Source organism: Zingiber officinale, chromosome 11B, assembly GCF_018446385.1.
Source record: "Zingiber officinale cultivar Zhangliang chromosome 11B, Zo_v1.1, whole genome shotgun sequence".
Classification (NCBI taxonomy): Eukaryota; Viridiplantae; Streptophyta; class Magnoliopsida; order Zingiberales; family Zingiberaceae; genus Zingiber; species Zingiber officinale.
In genome coordinates, this window is record NC_056007.1 from 80,671,648 (window position 1) to 80,692,964 (window position 21,317).

The following is a 21,317-nucleotide window of genomic DNA, read 5'->3' on the forward strand; positions in this document are numbered from 1 at the left end:
CAAAAGGACTGGATTCTTCATTGAGTCAGGAGGACTCGAAATTCGATCAGATGAAACCGATCAACTAGAGTGCTCCACTGATCATGCAACTGTTTTAACCCCGAAACTGACCCCTTCATAACTTTGATCGTCATATCAATAAGCCTTCTTAACTTCGACCTTAATTTTAAGGCCTACCTTATATCTTATTCACCGTTTGAGAATCCAATCATCCCAGTACATTCCAAGTCGGCTTTAATAAATTATAATATTAAGTAGAATTTCATTAAAAAAAGAGAACGTAATGAATATCCAAATTTGACTAAGTCTGCACGTAGATTTGGACGGAAATCTACTGGATAAGTAGAGTATTAAATCTCCTCACGATCATGTTTCCAATGGCCTCGAGAGAAGTATAAAAAAAATTAGAATTATACTTGGACAATTTCAAATCTCAAGACTCTTGTCGATTTGATTATTAAGAATCAACCGGAAGCTATATTCTAATTATCCACACCGTTTACAAACAATTGTTAATAATCGGATAAGAACAACGCTTGCTTCTGATAAATATTGAATAATATATGAACTTAAGGCTTTGCCCAAACGAGTAATTAATCTATATTTGATGATGGAAAGGTAGTAACACAACTATATTCCAGTATGATCGATGCCTCTTATTCTGTCTCTGTTTTCTTTCAACCCAACTTCTGTATCTTCTCTGGTTCGGCAGGGAAGCACTTGGCCCCTACAAGGCCACCAACTTCGCTGATGACCTGAAAAATTTAAGCAACAGGGATTGGAAAAAGAATTCAGATCAAAATCTAACTAGTTAGATTTTACTTGCATAGATTGCACTCTTTCCAAACAGATCGAGGTAGAAGAATCAAGTTTTTAAGTACAAGTAATTTTCTCTACCTTCAAGCCTTTTATCAGGTCTTCCCTGGTGTGGGAAGCAGATATGCAGATCCTGGCCCTGGCAAGCAAAACTGGAGTTGCAGGGTATGCAACAATCACAACCGCAACCTACGATACATCATGGATCACGAATCTATAGCCCTGTGGCGCAAAATCTATATGTCGACACTGCCTAACGACATACTTACATTCCGTCTCAAACACTCCCGAGAAAAAGCAGGGAGCTTAGCTAAATTGTAGAGCATAATAGACATGATTGGTGAGTCATTGTCACCAAGAACCACAAAGCCCATCTTCTTAAGCTCCGACCGAAAGTAATTGCTGCTCTCGCGAATTTGTGCAAGTTTCTTGGCTCCTAGTTTAGCCAAAAGCAAGTTGTATTTAGATGCCCTGAGAAACTGTGATTGGTGTGGCACTGAGTACTCTTACCTCTGTTTGATCCATCTTCTGCTAGAACAACCTTGATTGCAGATAAAACTTGTTGAACTGCTGGCGGCGACATGGATGTAGCATAGAGATGAGCCGGGCAAGTGTACTTGAGGTACTGAATGATTTCCTGAGGAACAAAATGGTTTACTATACTGTATATATGCACGCTTTAGGATAAGGAATACTACGTTCATGCTTCAAGAGGCAAACCTCTGATGCTGCAATATAACCTCCACAGGACCCAAATGACTTGGTAAAAGTTCCCATCATGATATCGACATCAGCTGGATCCACCCCAAGGAGCTCACATACACCTCTGCCAGATTTTCCAACTGCACCAATGCTATGGGCCTCGTCCAAATATATGTATGCCTGATCAAGAAAGAAATTCCATATTCTCTTGTAGGAAAAGCATCAAATTATCATCTGCTATAGAATGTTGGCCAACCTTGTACTTCTTGCAGGTAGCTACTATCTCAGGTAGCTTACAGAACTCTCCTTCCATACTGTATATTCCCTCCAGAATGACCATTATCTTCTTCCATGGTTTGCCTGTGCAGGGCTGCCCCATGACCATCTGCTCTCTCAGCAAATCTTCCAACTGAGATGGGCCTGTCATAAAAAAAAAAAACTTCACGAGTTTAATCCCATCATTGGGAAAAGCTCAGCAATATGTCATGCTTCAGGTGCTAAGCTTACTGTTGTGTTCGAAAACAAGCACTGCGGCACCAGAAGCTCGAGCACCATTGACGATGGAATTATGGTTGAGCGAATCGCTAATGATTAGACCTCCCTGTTGTTTACGCACAAGAGTGTGAATTATCACTCACGTAAATTTATCTTGGACTTTAATTAAAAAAAAACTAAAATTGAGTTTAAACCTCTCCGACTAAAGCAGGAATTATGGAAGAGTTTGTCACATATCCCATGCCAAAAGTAACCGCCGCTGGTTTTCCCACGAATCGTGCTATCAATTCCTCAAGTTCAGAATGCAACTTAGTGGTTCCTTATCATAGTCACATCGAGCATAAGCCAACGACATCCTTCACCAAAACTCGAGGAGAGCAGAATCCTACATACCAGCATCCACCCTAGCACTGCAAGTAGTAGGCGAATACTTATTGAGAGACTCGATCACACGAGGCGTGCAGTACTCGTCTCCTGCAGCAAAACCAAGGTAGTTGTATGATCCGAGGTTGAGGCATCTTGTTGTTTGTGTAGTTCGGCTGCATACATGAACAAATTGCAATCAACAATTCTTCTAGCAGTACTGGAAGAACCTCCACAAATTAATATCTTTCCTCTGAAATTGATCGAACATCACTGCAAGGTTAACATACTGCAGAGTCTTGTTATTGTCATTGGAGTAACGCTCAACCACATCGATCCAAGCATCTGGTGCACTCGCGATTGGGCGACCAAAGCAATCCTGTCATATCAATCAAAAATGTTCATTAATCATCTGAATCAACGCCACCTTAGCCAAGCCGTTCTGCTTCGAACGGCTCCTTCTACTGAGGCCAGTTGCAGACGAGACGGAGATTGAATGATCGACGACCGATCCGAGGAGACTGGAACTGGACGCAGATGATTTACCTAAAAGAATGAAGATAACCCGAAAAACTAACTCCTTTTTGACCTCTACCACTTGTCTTCAGGAGCGCCTCGCCCCTCTGCCATTGGCCCGCCTCCCCGTGCTACTAAGAACAAGCGAACGGGGTGTCCGTGCTAAACACTTGAGGCCACCATGTCATAGCTGGGCCCGTATTCATCGTGATTTACTCCTTCTCATATTTATGGGGCCGGATTAAGGAGGCCGCTGGGTTGACGGTTCCAACCTTTTTGCAGCGCGAACAAGCGAACGGGGAGACGGAGAGAGAGAGAGAGAGGGGAAAGTGCGAAAATGAAATCGAATCCGACCTGGATGCGGTGATAGATGCGTCGGGTGTAGAAATCCTCAAACGCCGGGCATATGGGCGCATAACCCTGTCAGCAAACAAAACCCGGATCCATTAACCCGGAAACGTTACAATCGGCGAAATGTTTGAGCCAACTGCCAAGCACCTTGTGGTCGTCGGACTCGGACCAGTCGAAGAGCTTGCGGAAGAGGTCACGGAGGAGGCCGAAGGCGAAGAAGATGCCGTAGCCGATGAGGGTGGTGAGAGCGGTCAGGTAGGTGAGCCTCACCATCCGGCGGATCTCCCGCGGCACAGCGATGGGGGGTATGGGCGGCAGCGGGGGGAGCAGCAGCAGCAGCAGCGGGTGCGGCATGGCCGGTCTTTCCGCTGCTGAAATGATAGAGGAGGGAAGGAGGAAAGAGAGTTATTGGAGGGAAGAGGCGCGCTCGGGATCGGGCTTTTAATGGATGCCTCTCCCATGGCGAACGATGGCTGCTCAAAGTGTCGTTGTTGAAGTTGTTGTTTGGTTGGCGTTGAGAGAGATTTGCACGTAGCAGCGCTGAATTGGAGCGGGACCAGATTAATGTTTGCCAAGTACCTCCCAGAATCTACTGTTGATACTCCTCCATACTACTGTTGGGGAAGCGGCTTATTGCTTTGAAGTCGCATTCCTCTGCATTTCCCCCTTTACTACTTCAATTAATCTTGATGAGTCCACATATCGTATCTTACATGTCCATTTATAATTACCACTAAATGTGTTTAGACTTGACTACTTTTTTTATCCATAGTAGGATTGATTAACTATCACGTAAACGTTGACCAAATAATTTGGCAGGATCGACCACGACTGTAACAGCTCGGATGAGGATGGTTGGAGGAGAGAGAAGATATCGAATTGGGTACGACTTCTGATATTATTCATGTCAAAAAAGTGTGTGTCTTTCTTTCTGATGCTTTAGGTATACATACTGCACTAACATTGACTCTGATTACAACGATAGCTCCCTTGAGGAGGAGGTAGTTTACATTTAAAGAGTAAAATTACTTCTTCTTCTACCAACATTTGCAAGCCAATCAAGGAGGCCTGTGATAAGCATGAAAATATCTTGCTTTACTTCAATGCTCCAGGAGTGTCAATACTTCTTTATCTTTGAGCCTTTTTTGTTGAGATTTTAATGAGTGCTACAGGATATTATCCTTTTTGTTTCAAGAAGGAAGCCAAAAGCTTACTTGGTTGGCTTGTTAAAAATAGGGGAAAAAACAGGGAGATATATAGACAAACTTACCTTTCTGCCTTTATTATGTCCACAATAAGCATTTTTTTTAATCATTTTTAATCTTCACCTTGTGATTATACCATGGTCCAACCCAATTAAAAATATTCCACAAAATTATAAATCGAATGTAGTCCCAGGAAGAACTTAATTAATCACCATTATCCAACATGATATTATATGAATATGTAGTCTGTATGAGAGTTTAACTAGAGTTGGTAGAGCTCCAGGTAGATCTTGGATTGGTCTGTTTGCAGTGGGTTTGAAAGAAGAAAAAAAATGCAATTGCTAAGTTTTAGTGCACTAAATTCAGCATGATACATTGTTAGTTATAATTTGTAAACTCTTCCTAGTTGGAGAGGTACCATCGTAGTGACGACTCTTTGAGTGCGCTTGGCATCCTTATACTAGCAAGTATCAGCCATGAGAAATTGTTATATTCTGCTAGCATGATAGGACCAGTGTTCCAAGAAGCTGTATAAAAGAAATAGTAATATGAAAGCCTTTTGTCTGTTGGTATCATCTTGCTTGATGGTCATTCGACACAAGTAGTGCAAAAAAAAATCTCAGTTATTATTGTTATTCTTCAGGTACTCTTCCTTTTCCAATGCTTTTGACATCTTACTTTAGTTATGTTTCTAAGAGGCTTCTATTCCTTGATCTGAATCTGCTAATTGAACCAATTCTATATATAAGAGTCAAATGAAGGAATATGACTCACTGCCCTGGAAAATTGAGAGAGAAACCTGATGGAATAACTGCTAGTTTCTGAACTTGAGGAGATTTTTAGACTTTAAAGTTACTACTCATTCCTTGTTTTGTTTCTTTTTATGCAGAATTCTAGAGGACTGTTATCATATCAGTTGAAAGAAAGTTTCTTCAAGGTCTTCCTTTTAACTCTATGCGTGTCAGACCTTGCACAGAAATTTCTGAGGTCTGTCCAAACCTCAGTAATGTGTCTTCTGGCACACTATATGAGCTGTAGTTGGTAGTCTGTTTAGAACTAGATAATAACTATAATCCTTCTAGAATTGCAAAGATATATTTACACTCAATCAAGGTATTTTGTGATCTTAAACAGATTACTTGACTGACTGTTTATTCAGGCTTAAAGTTCAGGCATGGATTGTTCCAATATTCTCAGATGTCTGTGTTGTTCTCTCTTCTTGTAGATGTCACCTATAAAATGCAAAAGTACCGAGTGCTACATAGCAACTTGTTCACTTTTGGAAATCATAAACTCGGAGATTAAGGTCTTCAATCAATAAAAACATTGTCTATCAGTTTCAAGGTTCAAGCAAACTGGCTGGATCTTGTGGCAAAAATAACTTAGATTGAGGATCAATCTGGGTTATCTCCTTTGCATCTGACAGCAAGCCTAGTACTGTAAAATTCAACAAAATAATTCCATATATGGAAGGATGCTAAGGGATGCATAGTGAATTAATACTGAAAAGGGTTTTGAAATAATAGGACTGTCGGGGAATCAGTCTCTGGCGAAGAGAACTAAAGAGAGAAACAAAGAGAAATATAGTGTTACTCTCTTAAGATGACCACATATACTTTCTAGTTGCTGTATTTTGCATATTTGTTATTTTTTTCATCTTAAGTCAATGGATTTACTGTGATAAATTCTAACTAAGCTTATAGAAACTCTCTCATATTGAGTCATCCAAACAGAAAATCTTGAATTTTCAACGATCAAGTCCTAGAAATACCTAGTTTCATTTGAAGCACTGGAAGAACTCAGATATGATTCAAGAAATCTGGATTGCCTTACAGACAAGCAAAATGGTGTCTTCAAATATTTATCACTTCAACTTCATTTTTTTAGAAATACCTAGATATGTAAATCAAATAACAATATTTTTCTAGTTTTGCACTACCTTCATAGATAATGATAGGCACTTAATAATTTAAGATTCTTTTGTTAGTGCGAGCTTTGGTCAGATTCAGAAACCATACAGAGTATAGTGGTAATTGATGGTTAATTGTCTAAGTTTATTCTGATTTGCGCGATTGGACTACTGTGTATCCAGCCTAGAAATTGATGATTTATCATGTTTTTTGTATTTTGCTCAGGTGGCTGGCTTGAGTGTTGATAAACAAATACCGGATACCACAATGTATGATGACTTGACATTCGGTATCCTTCCGTAGAAACCCTACCTGGTTGTTTTCAGTCTATTTCTCACTGAAAGAAGTGTATGGAAAATTCTTGAGCTCATCTACATTTTAAGTAGGTTTACCTAGATCCCAAATGTTGAGAACATAAATTTGTAGATTGACCACTTTTGGCTCGATCTTTTAGGATGTGCCCCCAGGGCGTAGCGCAGACGGTGGGTGCATGGTATTTCTGGCGTAATGGCCAGGGGTCGATTCTCAGGAACTGACGACCTGGGGTTTACCCCGCCATGTGCCTATGGCCTACCTGCACGAACCTCCCTCCATATCCGTGGGGCCGGTACTAGGGGGGCCGCTAAGGTAGCGGATCTATCTTTTTTTTAGGATGTGAATGAACAGTGAAGTTTAATAATTATGTTAAAGCAAGAAGTACTGTTTTAATCCTACTAGTGATACTACTGAACACCACTTGGAATATCTACTGAACACCTACTAGTTTAACACTTGTGATTTACTGAGAGAAGAGAACTCAAATCTTTTTCTGAAGAGAATAAATGAGAAGATTTGCATACTTATTGCTCGAAAAAACATTACAAATATGCAGAGTCTACAATTTCTACTACTATAAATTTAGTCCACCCTAGTGAACTTAATGTACAAGACTCTTGGTTCACTTCCTATAACATAAATTCATTCCTAATACCTTCATAGACTCCTTATGTAAGTCTTTCAGTAAAAATGATATTGTCTCCAAGACTAAATCAAATGCATTTATTTAGGATGCATCCATGTTATAATCCTCACTGCTGACGTGGAACACAAGCTAATTAGTTGATGCAGTAGTGGACATAGCATGATTATCCTCTTTAAAGTCATACTTTTTCAAAGGGAAGCTACTATTCCCCTCTTTATCCTCCAAAATTCTCCTATTGTTTTCTTTGGCCCGTCAATCAATAACTTGGACAAGATCATATTTAATGAAAACAATCATTTTTAGATGTTTATTATAGCCTTGCCTGCGACGAGTTCTACTAAATGGTGGGTGGAGAAAAAAGAAATAAGAGGTTTATCGCACACGCTTTTTGATCATAGCTAGTGATTATCTAATGGACACAAGAGCCAACACATTGTGAGTGGTAGGTCTTTGTTGTCCTTATATTTTGCGGTTGGTAGATTAATAACTTACTGCAAGACAAACTACAGATGGATATGTGATCAAGACCTTCACCTTTTTTTTTTTTTTTTTTGCCAGATCTGTGTATTGATTACAAGGGGCTGGAAATCTCCTACACAGGAAACTGAAACGAATGCAGGTTTAAGAGTCTATGATGGAATGACTCTGGTCAAAGAATTTGCCTTCCTTCCATAGTTCCATTGCTTCTGCTGATCAAGAATCAATAAATCAATCTCCTATGACGATCTGAAAAGATGATTGGGATTACCAGGAGAGCATGTTACTCCGCTTGTGCTTCTGTCTCGGATTAAGAGTCTCATGGAGCTTAGAGCCCCAGACCTAGCGCACATGACGCCTGTGTTTGAGGCGATACGGGCATTGAAAGCCGCATTAATTGCACGTGCGCATGTGCGCAGGTGAGAGTACGTGTCTGTGTGACTGTCCACGCGCTCACATGAAGAGGAGTGTGATGGCTGGGCACACATGCAAGTCAAGTCCTATTCATACACCCTGGCCATTCCCACTCCCCTTGCCATGCCATGAGCTTCAAGGTATGGTATGGAGTAATATGTTATATGCTCCCGTCTGGTGGGGACTTAATAACCCAACCAGATCAATCGAGATAAAGTTTAAGAAAAGGTTAGGTTTCTAAGAATGCTGGTTTTCATGAGCACTTTTTAGTTTAATAGTCAATTTGAAGGGTTGAATATTTGATGTCAACTAAAAAAAAGGTTAGATTTGAATGATAAATTTAAAAATGTTGACTGCTTAAATGAGTCTCTACAAGTGTTTTTTGAATTATGTTGATGGCTGATAAAAAACTTCACAGAATTGGATACATGAATTATTAGGTTGGCTGGAAATGAGATGTCTATCTTTACCTCTGTCTCTGGTTCCTCATCCAACATAGGTAGGTGACTGCAGCCACGCACATCTTCTCATATCTCTCTCTGTTGTCAGAGTTTGCTGGGAGAACAACAGGTGAGAGGGGTGAACATTCCAAACTCCAACTTCAAGTGCTGTCTTTCTTTTGATTTACAACTTATTTATTCCATGGTTGACTAGAGAAACTAATTAAATTAGGTGGTAACAGGACACGTGGCCAGAGGACCGTTCCAAAGGGGATCTTAGTGTTGAAAGCATTAGGTACAGACACGAAGATATTGGGATTCAAGAGTTGAGGATCACAGTATTATATTGGCCGCATGATCCGGGCATGGAAGATCTAACTATAAGGATCTCAGGTTTAAAAGTTCGCACAAGCATCCCACATGGGGGGTCTGGCACTTGCTCTACGGCATCTTGTTGGAATTTTCCTTCAATTAACCATGTAAACTTAGGTTGTGAATAGAGTAATAAAGGGTGCAGCACCTATGAACTTTGTCCTCGAAAACATAGACACTGCTTTATCCTTGTACTGTCTAATGGGACGACAAGACCACTGTCCTCGCTATCTCTGAGAAAAGATCATTCAAATGAGAAGTAAATTCAGGCTTTGCTTAATACCGCTTTGGATTGGATACCGATTCAGAGAAATTTTCAAAAGAAAAATTCAAAGAATTTGGGCTCTTCTGGAAACGATGAAAGAATCTCGCAAGGATTGTACTGCAGCCAAAACAAGGTACCCATGCTTCTCTTTCACCTGTCCTTGGTTGTTGGATCAAACTCACTATGCATGAATTTGTCATGCATGCTTCCTTTTTGATACAAAGCAGCAGGCAGTCATAGTAGCAAGAAACTCTCTTTTTTTAATTTTTTTTTTTTTACGAGAAAGTGACATACATCACTCATTAACATCCACGAGAAGTTAATCCTCATTCTTGCCCACATCAATGGATAAGTGTTTTGTTCCTATGTCATGCTGGCAGTGAAAGTGACTACGACTGTCCGTCTAGCTTCTGTTGACAAGTGACATCCTATGGTAACTCTTCTTCTCCACCACTTCATATGATTTCAAGGTGTCGACTCTCTGAGATATTGTGGCACAGCACTTGAACAATTTGCTAATAGGATAGGATTCTTGGCCTGAGCATTATTATAATATTGTAGCATAAATAAATTAGTAAATTGATATTTTTCTAATCACGTGATGACAGGCTGGAAGGTAGTGGATCCACCATCATGATGCCATTGTATGTTCTATTTGGAGTGCTCGTGGGGGTTGGAGATCAGGTTGAAAGATCATTGTGTGGTACCTTCGAGACCATGGTAAGATGGCTCGATAACTGAAATAAAAACGCCAAGCCTCGTGTTGTTTACCTTCGTTCATGATAAATTAACAAAAAAAGACAGAAAGATTGTTTATTTTTGTTTTTCCTCTGTTGCTTAGGCTACTTGCTTCCAACTGCATTGACATGCCACGAAAAAAAATAACAGAGGGAAGAAAGGGAGAGAGTTACAACGACAAACTAAACGAGATCTCTTCGAGATTTCTGTAGATTCATCCTTCTATTTCTTCTACAGAGCAGGGGATATAGGGTCAATCTCTTTAAATCTTCTTTCCACTTTCTTTCCTTGACATCTGTAGAAGACAGACAAACCAAAACCATTGAGAATGAGTTAAAGAACATAACACGAACCTAACCAGATTTATTTATTATAATTAACATGAGACAATGCTGACCATCGAAGTCTCTTAACTGGTCTTGTAGGTCTTGGCTTGCCGAGAGAAGTGGATTGAAGGAAGCCCATTTGCTTTTTCTGGCGTATAGTTTCTCTGCTCAATATTGGACTACCAATTGAAACACAGAGCAACAATGGAAGATGTGCTTATGGAAGTAAGAAAAATTCACCTCGAAATGGGTAGCTGAGTAGCCACAAGAGAATTCCAAATCACCTTCCATGGGGGTCTTCATGTAGCTGCTGATGTCCTCACTAATGAAGCTGGCCTGCAATACCAGCGAACCTCAAGAGGTTAATAACCAACGAGAGCAGGCGAAGTGGAACTTCAACCAAAATCTGCATTCATACTTTGGGTTGGCTGACGAGAGGTGAACTGGCAGTGTCATCCAACAGAGAAGAGCAATGCTCCTGGTATTGTTGCTCCGGTTCAACTTTCCTCTTCTTGCCATTACCACACTTGACTAAGTCATTGCCTTCAAAGCAAGTCCTGGAGTTGATACAGTGGAGGGAGAGCTTATCCTGTTCAGGGAAGTGAGGCGGCCCAGAGGATGCATCAGAGACCATCGACGAGTCTTCTTCTTCCTCCTCCTCCTCCTCCTCCAACAAGGAATCGCCTTTCTTATGCTCAAGAGGCAGAGAGAAGGCACAGGAGGAGTTGTCTAAGTAAGCCGTCCAACCAGATTGGCATCCACTGCTGCACTCTGAGCTGATGACATCTCGCTCCTCCTCCCCCAGCATGATCAGGTATTTGATCTCTCCCCAGTATAGTATTTGCACTGTCTGTGTTAAGTGTCCGTCAATGTGAAGTAGTAGCGGTGGTGGTGGGAAGCAGTGGGGAGGAGAGGGGGAGAAATGAAGCAGAGAAACAGATGAAATGAAGAGCATGAGAGCCAAATTTAATCCGAGACTAATTTTGTCCTTATGTCCATGCCGTCCTTCCTCCCACCACATTGCTTTCCTCGGTGCACATGAAAAAAATTAAAACTGCCAGTTGGGCAACGGACGCTTTGTTGGTGAACATGGACTTGGCGGACAGTGAGTGAGACTCCGACACTGTACCACATAGATTTAGAGATAGAGAGAGAGAGGAGGAGTACTCTCACACCCACACTGATCTCACCTCGCGCTGCGCTCTTCCTTGGAAATCTCTGTTTCTCTCTCATCCCGTAGAAGGAATGGAGCCAAAACAGCCTCACATGCAATACAGCGAGGCAAAGCGTACCTATCCACGCCGGGTTTCATTATTCGCCTTTAAAATCCCGTGAACGGAGCAAATTTTGGCGTTGGGGAGGTGAGGCGTATCCTATTACTATCTGTACGGCCGCAGGTCCCTCCATCTTACTCGAGGACCCTGTTCAATGTTTTCTTTGTCATATCCCACGTAGATTCTCACACTCCTTGTTGAAGGTTCTGGTATTGAGACCTGTGTATTGTTCCATGGGGTTATCTGGAGCGGTTAGTGCGTAGAAATTTGTCATTTGAGAGCGTGGGTTTGAACCGCGGGGTAGTCAGGGCGTAATTCCCTGGTCCCTCTGCACCTCCTCTCACTGCGCACTAACTTCTCCCGCTATTGTGATTTACCTTATTGAGACCTGTGTAACGTAACTCTATTCCCACCTAATCCAGCCCTTTCAATCGCTTCCCTCGTGTAATAACCTGACACTCAAATTCAGTCTGGTCAGAATAATGGAGTAATGAAGAACGCGTGTCATGAAAGACAATCCTCTTGTCTGATCCGATTATTACTATTCAGTCAATCTCACAGGAAGAGTTTTTTTTGTCTCTTAATTGAAGCATGCATATATCCTGCACGATTGTTTGTATTCCTTCAGTGCTAGCTAGATTTGTAGAAATTTTTACTTCCTGATCGATGATTAAGAAATTTGTCACATTAAGTGATAGCTCCAACTTATAGCTAGCTAGGAAGCCTGGCCATCAACTATCATCGATCAGCTAGCAATAATGCTGCTGGTGGAGATCGAACTAACAAGTGTGAGTAATTATTGGCGCTTTAATTCTCCCTGCAGGGGAGATATATTTCTTCCACAAACCATGATTCGCACCTGCAGCAAAAGCAATCAGTAATCTAAATGGTCAATTATATTCTGACCATCAAAATGCCGTCGAATGGTTTTGATGAGTGTTGCATGACTCGCTTAGCGAAGACTGAAGACTTTGTTCTTTGTCTAGGTAATTTATTCCCTCCGTGAAACAGGGAAAGGTAAATAGAGCTCCAAGTAATAATATTTATGCAATGATCAGTTGTCATTGTTATTTTGGAACCACCTAATCACTGATCAGGATCGTACTTTGCAGTCTAAACATGCATGAACATGGACGGCCAGGCACGGCGTGCGTGCTCTTCTCTTTGCCCTCGCACTTAACGGAGTCTGGGACCATGGTTCTTTACCCCGCACCTCTCACCGCTTTCCACTTCCATCTCCTGCATGTGCTAATGGCCTCTTCACATGCCCGCCATGTAGATGGTACGTAATTAGCCTGTATGTTACGTTGGATTCTTAACTTGAAGCCTAGCTAGCTAGTTTGGATCATGAAATTGAATGCCCCCACCTATTTGGAGGCCGATGTAGCTAAGAGACACTAACTAGAATTCAATATCCATCTATGCTTATGATACATACATTGATTTGATCTGCCACCTCGGTCTGCTACTGTTCGCTGTTGAGTTAAAACTGCTATCCAACAAAAATACTTCATACAGCTGCCAAAGAATTGAATCTGCCGGCCCCGTATCGAACTGTTTTATCTTAACCACTCCGAAAGGATTTAATTACTTGACTGAAGAAGGGAATGAATATGGGGGAGCCCTTAATTTGTGGGTGTGTTAAAGAGTACCTAGCTGCCCATCTTTTACCGAATCTGCAGCCTCGAGGCGAGGGGTAGCTCAAGCCATGTGCAACGTTAATTCATGGTATAGAAGGGGTGGGGTCCGTTGCTTGCATGGATCCTACAATGTAAGGGACCCATTAGAAGACCAAGACGCAGGTCCTGTTGTCCTCTTTCTATTATCTACACCAGCTGCCTATGTGAATGTATCTCAAAGAATTGGTGTAGTTCCTTTTTGCCTTTGGACTTTGGAAATATATAGTGATTTTTCATTTTTTTTTTTTTAACTATCTTGTCATGGTCACTGGTCGATCAATTATTAGTTATGTTCCTTGATACAAATTGCAATGATAAGTCACTCAGTGATGGTCCTGCAAGTGGAAGGATATGATCTAGGGAACATGGCTGTCCTCCCAAGTCAGCTTGGAGAAGACAGTTGGAGGTGAAGTCCACTTAAAGTCCAATACTAAAGATAGAGAGCAAGGTACATGCATGCTAGCATCTAAACTTCTAGCCCATTTTTTTTAGAGAACTCTTTAATTAGTTCAATCATCTGCTCATTTAAAAGAGGCTTGAACCTTTACTATTAATGAAAAACCATCTAGCTAGCTCCTAGTAGTAAGGTGAATACTATGCTTGTCCTTTTGAAGATGTATTTCTTCTCCTCTAATGGATTCCTCATGAGAAGAATTTTGTTTTTTCCTTGATATATGTAGTTATCGATTGCTGACTGCTTAGTCTCGACTTTGTCTCAATCTTCTTCCTCAAAGAGTTAGATTTTGCATGCAATCCTATCTCATCAGTTAATTATTAAGGTCTGAAGAGTAAGTTTTGGATATTTAGTTAACCATCCATTTAAAAGAACCATATTAACTATCGCCTGTCCCGGATCAACTGTACGTACGTTGACACTTGACCACCATGGAGGCAGCAAACAAACTTATTCGAGCTAAGTGCATGTGCACAGTTCTACTCAACTAATTGCTTACTGATAGAGATAGATGGTCACTGATGTCCAAGTTATTTATTCATTTGACAAGATTGTGATGGATTAATTACAATATCTAAACAGCGACGAGGTGGATAAGGAACTGGTGATTACTGAATTAACTATCTTTCGCTAGCAGAAAAGCTATCTTCTGGAAGATTAATAATTATTGAGACAAAAATCTTTGACTTATATGTATAATTAAATACATCTTAGATTGATTAATATTTATTGGAGATCACGATAAAGTTAGAGGTCTGGAGTTGTCTTTTAGCTCATGCTGGTGTCCACTGCCTCTAGCTATCAAGAAGCTTGGGCTTGTGTTGACTATTGCTGCACATCTAGCTAGCAATCAAGGAAGTCAAACTACACACAAATTAATCAGACATGTACGTAGGTTTCAGACGGTAGTCAGAAGTCAGATCATAATGTGGCAAGGCGATTCGTTCGCCCCTAGCGCTCCCGTCAACCTGTCCTTAGGTCAACATGGAGGAGGTAAATCACGGGTGACTACTAGTTATTAGTGCAAATGGCTAAGACATGGGAGAGGTTATGCTCGGTCATGTCAAATTTCGATCCCAAAACTTTATGTATCACCCCATGTCTTAATCATCGCACCACCCCGAAAGCACATAAATCAAACCATAATGCAGTTATAAGATGTGTGTCGTTGTCATATTAATGCTCCATCTTAATTAATTACTTTGACATTTCTAGCATCGTAATTTTAAATGAATTCATAGATTTAAATTAGTCAAATTGAATAATTGATCTCATCATATTGTAATAAGTCTATCGTCTTTAATCAATTGAACATGGGAACAATATTGTGATTCATCTCTTTATTTAGGAAGCCCATTTCAAGTCTAACCCACAACAATCCCTCTCTGGACTAAAACCTCTCCGGCCCAATTCATCTCTTTACGCCTGAAGTTGTAACCTCACTTAAGTTTACACTGGAACGACGGCACATCTTCCTTCTTCGCCTGTGCCACGTTTTTGTTTAGCTCGTGGCCGCAGGGTAATCGAAGGGCAGCGGGATGACGTCGGCGGTGAGGAGGTCGGCGTGGCGGAAGCCGTAGTCGCGGAGCACCTGGTCGTCGGCGAAGTGCAACGCCCTCTGCATCCCTTCCCAGCAGCTCTCCGCGGTGTACATCTTGTTGAGGTCCCCGCTGCAGGGCTGGCAACCGGTGAAGTGCGTGATCAATGGCCGCCGAAGCTTCTCCGCACCCATCATGCGCTTCTCCCGCATCCGCCCGTAGGCCGTGCTCGCCGGCTCCGCGTGCCTCCGCCGCATCCCTTCCTCCTGCCGCTCCACCGCCGCATACGCCCCCGCGAACTCCTCCAGCCGCCCCAGCGTCTTCAGCCAGTAGCTCTCTAATTCAAACTCGCTCTCGAGGTAGATCTTGTCGCCCCATCGCTCCTTCTGCTTCAGGAGGATGTAGACGAGCGCCGATTGGTCGTCCGATTCGTTATACAACTAATTAATTCAGCCCGCCAAGATTATTTACAAAATTTATTCCTTTTTTTTTCTAATTAAATTAAATCAGAAATTTGAATAATGAACATTGAATACCTTGTCGTTGAGCTCTTCCTTGAGGATCTTGCCCCAGCTAGCGTAGTCGGGGGAAATAGGGCTCATGGAGGCCCACTCCGCCATGAAGTCGAGCGACCATTGGCAGTTGCGAATGAGGAAGACGCCGGCGTTGAGGCTGACCCAGCTACGCTTCTCGTAGACCAGGTGGGCCCAGCCATGCAGCACCATGTTATGGAACCCGTAGCGGTCCATCGGCAGCTCCGAGTCCATGTCCGTGAAGGCCGCATCGGAGTCGACCCACCAGACCCACTCAGCCTCCGGGTGGGCCAGCATGGCCGCCCGGATCGCAGGAATTTTGGCCCAGTAGGAGCCCATCTTCGGGTGGAGCAGCGCCGTGTTGTAGAACAACTCGATGCCGTGGCGGCGGCAGTAGTCGGCCTTGTTCTTGAACAGGCGAAGCAAGAGGTGGTCCCCCACCGGATTGCGGCACGGGCCCGGCTGGGACCCGCTCACCATCAGGATCCGCTGGCCGCCGCCGGCGAGGTGGGGGTTCAGGCGGCGCCACTCCCGGCGCTTCGCGTCCCAGTCGGCGACCGGGCGGTCGATGGCGTAGGAGAGGGAGGGGTCGTCGTAGAAGGTGGCGTCCGGAAGGCGGACGCGGTGCCTCGGCGGGACGCGGGAGCGAGAATCGGCGACGGGGGAGGAGAAGTTGGATGAGTAAGTGGTATAGACGCCGTAGAAAACAACGAGGAGGGCGACGGCGGCGGCGAGAAAGACGATGACGCGAGAGAGGTAAGAGAAGGAGGACTTGGAGGGGCGGCGAGTCGTAGCCACGGAAGACGCCCCCATGGCGGCTAGAGCATCAAACAGAAAGGCTTCAAGGCGTCCGGCCGTGACGGCGCCGGCACAGTTACGGCAGGTGATTGTCCATGCTCATCGACGCTTACCTCAATTCCCCTGCTTGCTCTGCTTGTGCTCGGAGAATCAAATGGACACCATTTCGCGCAGTTGAGGATGAGGATGGTGGTGGTTTCCTCGCTTCCCATGTAGCATTGCGGTTGAGATGACGACTTAGGCGCCAGAGACGACGACGAAGGCAGGCGAGTTCAGGAAACGGACAGCGACGGGCTCAATTCGCGCCACTATTAACGGTCGACATGGTTCCACGAGGGATCAGTTGGGTGACGCATTGCGGGGATTGCGGAGAGAGTTGCTCCATGAAATGGGGTAAAGTGTGCGGCCTCATTTTATGATCCTGGTTAATTCGAAGACAATTAATTTTAATTGGAAGCAAAATACAGTCAGACTGTTTGCCTTTGCTCAGATCAAATTCTGACTTAATTTGAGAATAAGTCAAGCAGTTCAGAATGGTCAGTCTAACAATATTTAATAAATTAAATGATTTAATAAATATAACATATCAAATTAATATTTAAATTGATATTTAAGAATATAAATATAAATTTAATTATTTTTCAAATAAAATGTTAACTGAAATTTATAATATTATAAGTTTTTTTTTTTTTTTGGAATGAAACCATGACAGCGATTTATTACTTGCTGATCTGAATTCAGGTTATAACAAGAAAAAATGGATGAAAGAAAAATAATGCAATTTCATTCGACTTTCTTTCTTTCTTTCAATCAAAATCAAATCATGTCATATGATTATTATGATGCTGACACGATCAAATCACCAATTCATTCATTTTTAAGTTGTCACGATGATGCCACGATCAAATGATGATTACGACCGAAGAGAGTATGTAATTGGTGACTATAATTAGTTGTGATGCTTATTACATCATAATTTACTCAAATTTATTCGGTTTGATTAAGTTCAGAAAACTTTTAGTTAAAATATTTTAATTAGTTATTGATCCGGTAATAAATAGGGGCGATGACACGTGAAAAGTCAACGGTCAACGCCGTGAGTATCCGGCCGAGTGGACGTGTGTGTATCCGATTCTGCATTACAGCTTGGTCTGATGCTAAGCTTCTGACGCTAAGAAGACTCAAGCATGACTAGCAAGGAGGAACGAGGGTCGAGCGGCCGAGTGGCCTCCCCCCTCAGTCGAACAAGGAGCGCAGCTTCGGCCCTGTAAATACGATTTCTTCGCTCGGCGAGACAGAACCGAGACAATAGGATGATTGGCCGAGCGGACATCCCGCTCGGTCCGGCCCTAGTGTCTCCTGAAAGGCACTAGCCGGACGGTCCCTCCGCTTGGCCCGGTAGAGGACGAAGGAAGCAGTTGACGATATCTTCTTGGGGACCAGTATCGCCGACAGGTGGCATGGTCGGCGACATGGTAGATAGAGAATCGTACGAAAGAAGCTTCTACTGTCTCGTCAGGGATATGCTCGTGCTATTGAGGTATAACGTCAGGTATGCTTTTCTGGCATATCCATTCCAAGTATGCTTTGAGGAGCGTGCACGCCTCGAGGATCGTGCACACTCCTCTGGGGAGCCCTATATAAGGACCCCCAGACTTCGACGGAGGTATGCTTACTTCTTTACTGTAGCTACAGTTCTCGTTTTCTCTTTGCTCTACTTCTTTCCACCGGAGATCTTACTTGAGCGTCGGATGGTCATCACCGGGGAACCCCTCCCCCGCTTGGCGTTGTGCTTGCAGGTCCACGTCGGCTGGAGATCTACGCTTGCATAGTCTTCGACCAGTCAACGGGAGCGCCACATCCCCAACGTCCATCGACTCAGCTTTCGGACAGGAACAAATTTGGCGTCGTCTATGGGAACGCACCTGAATCCGAGCTAAGAAGATGGAAGAAGCTGGACGTCGGCACACTGTGACGCTCTCTCAAGAGGAGCTCGACGCGCTCATTGATAATGTGTATTTTTGTGTATTATTTTGACTCTTATACTTAGCATTTTATACCTTCTCGTATACTTAATATTGTGTTTATATCATGATTTGCGAGTAGGATTTATTTTGGACTTAAATGTAAATTTCCTACAATTGTGGAATTTAATCGCATGTTTTTATTTTTGGTTTTATAGGAAATTCAAAGAGTCATGGATTAGGATCGAGCCGGATCGAATTTGGCTTGATTTGGAGGCCAAATGAGGAAGATCAAGCTGAATTAATGTGGACCGTTGATCAAGATCCAGTGAGATCCTGCCCCTTCAGTCAGATCAAGTGATCCAACCCTTCATCATGATTTAAAGCGATCTGGACCGTTGATCGAGATCAAGGCATCCAAGGGTTCATCTAAGAAGTGGAGCTCCAATTCAAATTTGATCCAAAAGTCTACTTTTCAAACCCAATCTTCAAACCCATTCTTCAAGCCCGATTATAAAAGCCCAATTTCATCTTCTTATTGGATCCGGATCTGGAACTCACTCAAACCTCTCAACCCAAAACCAAAACCCGAACCCTTCTCCTCCTTACCTTTTCGCGATGCACAGTAGCAAAAATGCACCCCTTCTGTTCGCATTTCTTTCTCCTCTTCCGCAGATAGGGCACAGCACCTCCCCTCGCCTTTCTTTCTCTTCTCTCCGGCCGGCGGCCCTGCTTCTTCCCTTACCTTTACTGCCGCCGGCCGGACCTCCACATCCCACCCTTCGTCTTCTTGATTTCAAATGGCAAGCAGCAACGACACTCTTCAAGGTGGCGTTTAGCTTCAGCAGCGATTCCGGACATCCACCTCACTGGAGGGGTTCTCCGGTGAGATCCTTCACCTTCCGACTTCTCTGTCTTTCTGGGGTTCGGACGGGCAGAGGAAGAAGAAGGCGGCAGAGCAGAGGGAGGTCCGACAGTAGTCCATCACAGTCCAGCAACTTCCGTAGAAGGGGTTCTTCGGTGGAAGATTCATCTCATCCGCACCGTTGTCAAAGTTTGCAGCAACCTACAGTGAGCTCCTGTCCACCAGTTTTGGGGGTTCCCAAGCCGGGTCCTCGTGTGACGGCGAGGATAGTCATTGGTATTGAAGAAGTTGTGTGGAATGTGGTTGAAGTTTTTAGTTTATTTTCTGTTCATTGTTGATGTTTGCTTGTGTTGAAGTTATTTTATTGAATGCTTGTATTGAATATGAATTTTCATGTTTAAATTGCGCTTACTAAGCTTAATTAGTTACACGCCTATAATGTGTTCGATGAAATGCTTCAACCAATAATTATGTTCAATTTGATGCATTTTAATTTGTTTAATTCTTGCTTTGTCTTGTTCTTTCAATATCAGTAAGTTCTAGTTCTTTATTTGGATGCAATTAGGATAGATTAGTTTAGGTTTCATTACGTGCTTTAGGGTTCATTAAATGCTTTGCTTTACTTTATTTCATATTGTCTTTTATTTCTGCAATGGTAGTTAGGTTAGACTTAATTTTTATTACTTACATTGTCTTTCATTTACTAGATTAGTTTTCATTTAATGTTTTGCTATTTCATTTTTTAATTTAGTTGTGTTGATAGTTAATTCATAACGTAGAGTGACAATGCGTTGTGGATTAATTATTCGCACTTAGTTAGATTTCATTCTAACACTAAACTAATTTCCTACTTGCTTTGCTCTTCATTTGTTAAATTTAGAATCAAAATCCAAAACCCCCATTTCCATATTGAAAACCCTAAAAATAAAAATAATATACGACCTTAAGTTTACCATCCTATCGTTGCTTTCGTTGGCGAACGACCCGAGTCATTCCTATGCTACATAGCGTAGGAGGGGTTTGGTACTTCATTGTTTGATGCCCAATTCGTGACAAATTGGGTCATAATCACTCATACAGGCGCGAGCGGCCAAGATAATAGAGTAGCAACAGAAAGCGCTAGCTGATCGGCTGGCGCAACAAGCAACCTCAGCATCTGGAGGTCGAGCGGCGCACGAAGATCGGTCGGAACAGCTCTCTATATAGGCCCAAAACAAGGGGCCGACCAGCACGCAAGCAGAGGCACCACCCGTCCTGATTCCATTCCATCGGGCCTTGTTCCAGATGCCATCTGAAATCGCGAAAGCAAATCGAGACCGGTCTTCCTCTGACAAAGCTCCCGCTCGGGACGCGAGAAAGGGCAAGGCGCCCCGAGCTGACTCCTCCCCCGAACGGATCAACCGCCAATTCTCCGAGGCAATTCTGCAGGATCCTCTACTAAGGCACTACGCACTCTTGGCGATCGGCAAATACAATGGGTTGACAGATCCGGACGACCTCCTCGGTAAGTTCGATAACGTCGCAACCCTTCATCAATACACAGATGTAGTTAAATGCCGAGTCTTCCTCACCACGTTATCCGACTCGGCACAACGTTGGTTTCGAAGATTACCAGACGGATCAATTCAGAGCTTCAAAGATTTCCGAACGACCTTCCTCCACTACTTCGCGAGAAGTAGGCGCTATCAGAAGACCAGCGTCAGTCTGCTCTCTATGAAGCAAGGGCCGAGAGAGACTCTACGGGTCTACATTCAACGCTTTAACCAAGCGGCCATGGACATCCCCACAGTCTCGTCTAAAACAATGATGCATGCCATCACCCAAGGGCTCATCGACGGGGACTTTTTATGCTCACTCATCA

General features: G+C 43.0%; 3 protein-coding genes and 1 long non-coding RNA gene across 10 annotated transcripts; 1 reads left to right on the forward strand and 3 right to left on the reverse strand.

Annotated features, from left to right (window-relative positions):
• Positions 1-485: 485 nt before the first annotated feature.
• On the reverse strand, positions 486-3,597 carry LOC122033665 (long chain base biosynthesis protein 2a-like). Of its 2 annotated transcripts, none has more exons than XM_042592755.1 (12): positions 3,391-3,597; positions 3,247-3,312; positions 2,667-2,755; positions 2,407-2,552; positions 2,208-2,293; positions 2,026-2,119; positions 1,775-1,938; positions 1,537-1,698; positions 1,327-1,453; positions 1,086-1,252; positions 898-1,005; positions 486-755 (listed from the first exon to the last, which is right to left on the reverse strand). In XM_042592755.1, exons 1-12 carry the CDS (start codon positions 3,595-3,597, stop codon positions 678-680), a joined length of 1,494 nt encoding a protein of 497 aa, XP_042448689.1. In that variant the 3' UTR covers positions 486-677. The 2 variants fall into 2 exon arrangements, with proteins under 2 accessions (XP_042448689.1, XP_042448688.1); XM_042592754.1 differs by having other exon boundaries at positions 487-755; positions 2,208-2,332.
• Positions 3,598-3,675: 78 nt separating this feature from the next.
• On the forward strand, positions 3,676-13,080 carry LOC122033667. 5 transcript variants are annotated; one of them, XR_006126611.1, is made up of 8 exons: positions 3,676-3,818; positions 4,063-4,126; positions 7,878-8,780; positions 8,893-9,420; positions 9,896-10,007; positions 10,451-11,165; positions 12,449-12,642; positions 12,738-13,080. It is a non-coding gene; the product is annotated as an uncharacterized LOC122033667 (long non-coding RNA). The 5 variants fall into 5 exon arrangements; XR_006126613.1 differs by having other exon boundaries at positions 12,449-12,611; XR_006126612.1 differs by lacking the exon at positions 12,449-12,642.
• LOC122033666 (protein SOB FIVE-LIKE 5-like) lies at positions 10,075-11,372 on the reverse strand. 2 transcript variants are annotated; one of them, XM_042592756.1, is made up of 4 exons: positions 10,770-11,372; positions 10,592-10,687; positions 10,440-10,515; positions 10,075-10,320 (listed from the first exon to the last, which is right to left on the reverse strand). In XM_042592756.1, exons 1-4 carry the CDS (start codon positions 11,370-11,372, stop codon positions 10,208-10,210), a joined length of 888 nt encoding a protein of 295 aa, XP_042448690.1. In that variant the 3' UTR covers positions 10,075-10,207. The 2 variants fall into 2 exon arrangements, with proteins under 2 accessions (XP_042448690.1, XP_042448691.1); XM_042592757.1 differs by having other exon boundaries at positions 10,423-10,515.
• Positions 13,081-15,043: 1,963 nt separating the features above from the next.
• Positions 15,044-16,960, reverse strand: LOC122034555 (probable glycosyltransferase 7). Its single transcript, XM_042593854.1, has 2 exons — positions 15,833-16,960; positions 15,044-15,736 (listed from the first exon to the last, which is right to left on the reverse strand). Exons 1-2 carry the CDS (start codon positions 16,640-16,642, stop codon positions 15,260-15,262), a joined length of 1,287 nt encoding a protein of 428 aa, XP_042449788.1. The 5' UTR covers positions 16,643-16,960; the 3' UTR covers positions 15,044-15,259.
• Positions 16,961-21,317: the final 4,357 nt, after the last annotated feature.

Coding starts and splice junctions, on each gene's coding strand:
- LOC122033665 (XM_042592754.1), bottom strand. CDS start 3,597: ATGCCGCACCCGCTGCTGCTGCTGCTGCTCCCCCCGCTGCCGCCCATA. Junction 1,939..2,025: donor GCTTGTTTTCGAACACAACA/GTAAGCTTAGCA, acceptor TTTTTATGACAG/GCCCATCTCAGTTGGAAGAT. Junction 1,253..1,326: donor AGAAGATGGATCAAACAGAG/GTAAGAGTACTC, acceptor TGGCTAAACTAG/GAGCCAAGAAACTTGCACAA.
- LOC122034555 (XM_042593854.1), bottom strand. CDS start 16,642: ATGGGGGCGTCTTCCGTGGCTACGACTCGCCGCCCCTCCAAGTCCTCC. Junction 15,737..15,832: donor AGGAAGAGCTCAACGACAAG/GTATTCAATGTT, acceptor TGAATTAATTAG/TTGTATAACGAATCGGACGA.
- LOC122033666 (XM_042592756.1), bottom strand. CDS start 11,372: ATGTGGTGGGAGGAAGGACGGCATGGACATAAGGACAAAATTAGTCTC. Junction 10,516..10,591: donor ACTCAGCTACCCATTTCGAG/GTGAATTTTTCT, acceptor AATATTGAGCAG/AGAAACTATACGCCAGAAAA. Junction 10,321..10,439: donor AGCCAAGACCTACAAGACCA/GTTAAGAGACTT, acceptor TGTCTTCTACAG/ATGTCAAGGAAAGAAAGTGG.